Here is a 7500-nt window from a genome sequence, read left to right on the forward strand (position 1 = left end):
AGACATCGAAGTGTGAACATCCTCGTCATGCCGAAGAAAAGTTTGAAGAATGCTGCAAATAAGTGTCCTGGCCGTGGCCGTTGACGCAAGGACGATCCATTATAGCTACGTCTTTCAGCCTATGAGTAACTTAAAAGTAACGTCTGTCGACGTGTGGCAACGATCGCGTAACGTGCCAACAACACGTTAATCATAGGTTAGAAATAAGTTTCGGGCACGCAAAACATTACCTCAGCGTGTCTCAACTTATGATTAACTTACAAGTAGCATGTGTTGACGTCTGTCAACGATCGCAGACCGTGCATACAACTTGTGGCCAGCGTAGCGGAACATGTGAGTCATACGCCGGCATACGTCGTGAAATTTCAAGCATGAAAAAATTTGAGGACAACCAAAAAGTACAACGTTTAAAGCCAACGTACAACGACGTATGGCAGTGTTTTTCAGCGTGCTCTCAATGTTATCAAAACTTACCCATAACGTATTCAACGTGTGCCAGCGTTTTAGAAAAAAAATTCAAAAATCGGCATACGTTGGCTAAAACGTCAAGGTGTGACCGGGCCTTAAGTAAAGAAGGCAATACTTTCCGTCCCTGGGAGGGCTCCATTCCACCGTTTGATGTCGACAACACACATAAGCAAAGACATGTTTGTGGGCAAAGATACATGCTGGCACACATGTGTAAAGACACTGTACAGAGATGCGCTTTTGTAGAGGCAGACACATAGACACAATAAATAACAGAACTAATAAAGGTCAATGAGAAATGCATTGTTCAGAATGCAAATCTTTGCATACAAAGTGAACTTATGACTGATGAAAGAATGAATTTTGAGGAAGTCAGTGAAGGAGGAAACCAAAGGAGTAAATAAAAAGGTAGGACCATCATGGTGCTAGTTACCTGACACCAATAGTAAACATGTCCAGAATGTATTTTCCTTGAAGCCACCCAATCAGCATGATGCAACCTGGTAAAAAGACATGCAGGCAAAATAAACCATTGCTGAAAATTTCTGTGCCAAAATGAATAAGTAGTACACAAATTTTCATTGTTGCTTCAAACAAAGGGCAATTCTTCACGAGTTTGCATCAGAGGAGTGATGGAGCATGATAAAACTCAAGATCGTAGGGGAGTTCCCATTTGCCCATGCTTCCATTGCATAAAATATCAAAAGAATGTACCTTTCAACACATGAAATGAATTATACTCTAAAGCAAAATACCGGTACTTGAGTAATCTGTGGAAAACATACGACATTAAAATTAATCACCTGATCAATATACATACATACATACATACATACTGTGTATTGTTACAGTTATGGGGGTAGCTGGAAGAATTTAAAAGGGAATATAGCATTGTGTAGAGTTGCTTGGTCCGTGGACGTGGAGGCATCTCAATGTAAAAGTAGGGATCCTTTGAGCTCAAGTGTTATGTGTCACCACACGAGGGGGTGATGTCGTGTTAATTAGCTATGGTTTAAGAATAAGCTTCTACAGTATGAAATCACCCATCTGTGATTTTTCCCTCTGCTTTTATATTTCAAGATCGGCAATAAAGGTGGGGAACACTCCCAAAAACCACAACAAGCAGCCAGAAAGACCCACCTTCAAAGGGCAACAACAGGCGAAGTCACGCCCTCGAGGATGACTGATGGGCGTGACATCAGAAGCTAGCCGAGCGGGCAGAAGCCCTGCCTTCCCGGATTTTGTGCGAGCAGGCCACGCCCTGCCCGGAGGCGGAGGATATATAGGCACGATCAAAGAGGAAGGTTGGCTGGCACATTTTTGGAGAGCCGTGATCAAAGAGGAAGGGGGTTGCGGATTTTGGAGAAGCGAAAGCGGAGGGTGAGTGAGTGTACGCCGAAGAGGACGACACGACCCTTGTATTGGTGTTGAGGCGATTTGGCTCGGGCGGTGAAGCAAGACACTGGCCTTTGGCTCTTGATTGGGTCAGTGGGGACGATTGGCGCACAGTCATTGCACTGGGTCTCTGAGCTTTGGTGTGGAGTGCCGCTCACGGATTGCCTGGCATGTGTTTGTCCCGCTACGAGGGAAGCGCCATTTTGTTGCACGTGTCTGCACATGCGAATAGAGGCGCCTTGATTCCAAGTTCCACGGGGGCCAGCTCTGGGGCAGGTAAAGTTCGAGAATAGTTGAAAGGAAGGGTTTTCTTTTTATTTTGTTTTCCCTCTGTCTGTATTTGAGTCTGTTTGAGAAGGCGCCTCGACTATAGGATATATTTATTTCATTATCATTCCCTGTTGAATTATTGTCCTTTGTAAATATTTGTTTGTTTTCATTAAATGTATTCCTTTTAAGAAACTGTAGCCATGTATTTGTGGTAGGGTTCGAGTATAAACCCCCCTTGTGCTGTCCTGGTGCAGCGACCCTGTGCAGTGCTCCTCCGCCCCTCCGCCATTGCACCCCCACATGCCCTTCAAGCACGTGTGATAATCTCCGATGATCAAAGTGTTTGCCTCCTATGAAAAAGGAACCGCTCGGCCGTCCAGGGACTGGTGGTGTTAACCTGAGTCAGCCACACCCGTGTGCTTCCAGCCAAAAGTAAACTAGATATACTCCGCTGATTTGAGCAATAAGCAAGAGCAGACCCGGTCTCAGGTGACATTTCACCCGCTTCATAGCAGGCTTCCTCAGGCCAATAGACCCGAGCCTCGGTACAAGACTGGTTTTTTATTTCCGATACGACCGCTCATTTCTGGTCACATGCTGGTGCTCGAGGTCAAATGGAGGAGTGCTTTTTGTATTTCATTTTGCAAACCTCAAGCAAAATAAACATCAAATCACATTATCGATGGGCTGCTCTGCTATTTTTTGTTTTTTTACTTGCACGTGATCTCGTGTTGTATGTGTGTGGGTGAGCATGTGTGTGCACTTGTTGTTTTTGTGTTTATGGGGCACGAAAATGGCTGGTTTAATGTCCGGGTTGGACGTTATGAGGTGTGGGTTGTGCGATTGCTGGGGTTCCCGTTGGGTGTTGTACACATGTGGATTTGGTGTTTGAGATTGAATGTTGTCGTTTGTTGCTTGCCTTATCCAGCTGTTTGCACCATCCAGTTTTTGCCATTTGCATCAGAGGTGTGTATTGTGTGGGTTTGCGGGTTACAGTATCAACCTGTAGTTTCTTGGACGTCATGTCAAGGACACGTGTCCCATCAAAGTCAAACTTGTGGCCAGATTGCAGGCAACGACATGTTATGGCTGACTGTTACTGTTATGGTTTTGGAAAACATACCTCAGAGGGAGAGCCCACATGGACACGTAGGTGACCCGAGTATCAGTTCTTTCACTCGTCTTTGTTTAGACAGTCCTTGGTCCCTTGTCAAAGGGATGTTCAGGGGGCATGTGTTGGCTAGGCCGCATTTTTCCAGTGTAATATATCCCAACTTCAGCCCTCTGTTACTTTCAATCTTTCCTCCTTCACACGATCGTTCTGTTCAATCCCTCTGTTATTTTCAATTATCCCTCCATTCCCCCATCGGCCTGTTTCAACAGTCCACCAATAATCTCGCCTCCGCCAAACATCCTTTCAACATCCTCCGCCAAACATCCCCTTCACCCCATCGGTCCTACCTTCAATCCCACAGCCGTTCGGTCGTCCCTCGATCATGCGGAATTCCTTTCCGTGTTCCCTCCATCCGTGCATTGCTCAATAACCCATTGGGTGCTCTTACATGCATGCTCATGATTCTTGGTGCTCGGCATGGCCTACGAGGTGCTACGCTTCTCGCAGGCATGGTACAGTGCAGAACAGTGCGAGTGGGCATTTTGCGCAAGCGGGGAGGGGGCTGAGGGCTCTCGCCACGGCTTTGGACGCGTAGAGGGTAGGGTGGGGGCTTCGTTGAAAGTTCCCTCAGAATGGCATGGCAATTTTCACAAGTGACACCGTGCACCAGCTGTGCATCAGCTGCGGAGCAATGGGAGGGGGAGGCTTGTGGGAGGAGGGAAGAGAGTTGATGTGAAGAAGAGGCAGAAAAGGCAGAAGCACACGAGACAGGCTCGCGCAAACAGGGACGAAACGCGCTCCTGAGCAGACGGCTCACAAAGCAGAAAGGCTGAGGGAAGCAAAAGGCAGAAAGCAGACGAGAAGGCTCGTGAGGGAAGGAATAAAAGCATGTGAGGGTATAGGAAGGAAGGTTTCACGAGCAGTTGGTGTTGAGCTTCTGTGGAAAAAGAACACTCCTTCCACAAGTGTCATCCTGCCCTCAAGATCCTGTCAGCCACGAAGGACGAAGAGGGTGAACAGCGGCAGCACCTCATCGACAGAGGCCTGAGGAAGAAGAAACTGAGGCAGAGGATGGCGAGTTGTACATCTAACTCACATATCTGGGACACCGGAGAGGACTCGCCTACTGGGTCTGGGCAACTCAAGGACACGGTTGTGTATCCCCATCGCTGCACATCACCACTGCCCATCTTCCCCATTCATTTTCCTCCACATTCTCCTGCATATTTGTGTGAGGTGAGGGAGAAACGAAAAGACTACTTTCCTTTTCTTCATGCATTACTTTTATTTTATTTTCAAGTCCTTGTTTTAGTCTTCACCCCTGAGTGAATGATGGCCAAGTCTTTTGTGTCAGTAAGATTGAAGACGAATACATGTTATGGTTAAATCTGCTCTTATGTGCCTATAAATACTTGCTTTTAAATTATTGCTTGCTTGTGTGTTTATAATAAATAATTGTTTATTGTTATTTCCAATGGCTCGGTTGACTTGTCCTTTTTGGTCCAATGCAGTTGCACAAGTAAGGTGGATGGGAAGTTCTACCCCAATAATTTGCTTCGTTAGTCAGTGCACACTCACTGTAAGTAATGCTCGGCAGTAATCCGAGTGTGCGCCGAGGGCACGTGACCCCAATTAGCCAGCTCTCCACAGGTAAGGTATCATGAGAAGTAGTGCAACACGACCCAGATTGGCCGTGCCAATTGGCGTTCGTGGTTGCTTAGCAACCTGCTGGGGTGCAGAGTTATCTGTGTCCGGCAGCCTCAGGACCGGGCATTCGGGAGGGACTCAAGTGCTATAACCATCTCCCCAGTTAAACCACCCTGTCGGCTCTTCACATGCCATGCTTCCATTATCAACTTGTGTCGTTTCTTGGATGTCGTTTCTCGTACACGGGTCCCAAAGTCAAATTTGTGGCCAGATTGCAGGCAATGACGTGCTATGGCTGACTGCATCACCATTCCAAGCCTGATTACTCGCTCATGTTCATCTAGCCTTTGTTTTAAATTTCTTCCAGTTACACAAATGTATAACTGGTCAGTCTCTACATGACGAATGGTAAACAACTCCAGATTTATCACCAATTTATATGTCCTTTAGTTATGAAATGACATCATGGATGGTGCATAGAGACTTGTAGGCTGCACCAATCCATGCCAATCCTTTCGGACAGGCCTGGGTAGTATGGCAGTACACAGTGTCTGGCTCCTTCCATTCTGTCCGTTTTGGTTCTTTCAAGGTGGGGAGCATCCCATTCCTGTACACATTTTTGAGCAGGATTCCTCTAACTAATCTGATTTCTTTAATGTCAGGCCAGATCAGATCTGTGACTTGCTACAGGTATCATGTAAACCTGTACTAACTTGTTTCATGGTCAGCTTGGTGGTGACTAAACCCTCTCCGCCACCAGGCATCCTCTTGAGGAAGGTGTATGGATATGGACACCCAGCAGAATTTTTTTTTAACCTGTCAAAAGGTGGAGGAGCTCCTTGAGAGCCAACAACCATCCATATCTAGTGTACAACTGTGTCTGCGGACGTCCTCCTGCAGTTGGGTACATCTCTTGAGGAGGTTGGTGGCAGGATTTGCACTCCAGCCACCGTAAAACGCTTCATTCAGCAAAACGCACAATAAAAAAAGAAAATGCAAAGAAAACTGAAAACCCACTCGATGGGAGTACCAAGTGTGCCGCAGCCCTTCACAGGGTAGCTTACCAGATGACAGGATAGGGGCAAAGCCTTCAGGACCCCCGTTCTTTAATGATAGCAGGCAAAGCATGGGGTAACCTTCCCGGGTCGGATTGCAGTGGTGTGTGTATGGGTGGTGCTGTCGTGTGTGTAGGGGTGGTGCTGTGGTGTCATCCACCAAATGCTGGCCTTCTCGGTTTAACCTGATGCAGGCCCATCGGGTGGGTGCCTGAAATGTCCTATCCCTAAGAGAGGATTATCACCTATCTCGAAAATCATCTGAGCTCCAGCATTTGGACATCGGTATTGCAGCACTATCCTCTGTTTGGAATCGCTATGTATCTTATTCATTCACAAGAGAACACGGGACAGACACTGCACAAGGTTAATGAGACAGATCAAAGAATGTAATTTGAGCCGTGAGATTTTTTTTTCTCCTCAAACCCAGATTTCACAACATGGGACATGGGGGACATGAGAAAGGATGAGGGAGTTAAGTTGATCGAGAAGGTGTGTATATATATATATATATATATATATATATATATATATATATATATATATATATATATATATATAGAGATATATATATAGAGATATATATATATATATATATATATATATATATATATATATATATATATATATATATATATATATATATATATATATATATATTGTGTTGCAGGTTGTGACCACAGTGCAGTCATTCTTGTTATTGATTGAATACAACAAACACACAACTTTCCAGTTGAAGAGTAATTTTGAAGTCTTGGTTTCTCAACATGTCCAATGTCCACCTTCTCTTTCAATACAATCGAGAGACGAACAATATTGTCCGTAACTTTTACAGAGATGGCAAAGATTATGCCCTGAACAGCATGAGTAATGCAATCTCATAGCTCATCCAATGACTAAGTGTGTGGCATAAATTCTGTCCGTAATGAAACACCACAAAAAAAAAATACACCGAGTCAGGTCATGTAATGGGAACTTGAGTTGCCAAGCGATTGGTCCACCATGACAAATTCATTTGTTTGGGAACATTGAATCAAGGAATTTATGAACAGCTTGTTCATACATAAAAATATGAAAAAAACAAATGCTAATTGAAAGAAAAGGTGGACATGTTGAGTACCCAACAAAACTTACTCTTTCTGTTCCACATAATTTGGCTGAGACCGAGTTAAGTGAGATTGAGGCCGTTTATTCCTGATACGTGAAGCACCCTCCAACCCATGCCTACAGAAAACAGACTTTTTGGAATGCCAGCCGTATTTTCCATCCAATCATCACGTAACTTTGTTAAGAAAAGAAAAAAAATTATCCATGGCTCCCATGTTGAAAATTTTGTGTCAATCGCTCAAGCAGTTGCAGAGAAAACTAACACAGAAGAAAAAGCGAGGATGGAATAAAATTTTAAAAGTGAGGGCCTTGGCCGACGTTCTACAACATGATCAAGGATGGTTGTGAACGCTTATTACCAGTTAAGTTTCAACTGAAAAGTTGTGCATGCTTGTATTCAAAAAATAAAAATGGGTACCGAGTTAAAGGGACACTTTGTATGTA

The 7500-nt window shown here is 44.7% G+C and overlaps 1 protein-coding gene across 3 annotated transcripts in view; it reads right to left on the reverse strand.

Moving 5' to 3' along the window:
• Positions 1-7500, reverse strand: part of ATP2C1 (ATPase secretory pathway Ca2+ transporting 1) — a 219100-nt gene that overhangs the window by 102383 nt on the left and 109217 nt on the right. For all 3 annotated transcript variants that reach the window (XM_085846471.1, XM_085846473.1, XM_085846472.1), the window contains exon 11: positions 902-968. In XM_085846471.1, coding sequence (XP_085702597.1) covers positions 902-968 — 67 coding nt within the window. The remainder of the gene's footprint in view (positions 1-901; positions 969-7500) is intronic.

This window comes from Eptatretus burgeri, chromosome 11 (assembly GCF_056783735.1).
Source record: "Eptatretus burgeri isolate ZD-2024b chromosome 11, Ebu_testis_v1, whole genome shotgun sequence".
In the NCBI taxonomy this organism is placed as follows: domain Eukaryota; kingdom Metazoa; phylum Chordata; class Myxini; order Myxiniformes; family Myxinidae; genus Eptatretus; species Eptatretus burgeri.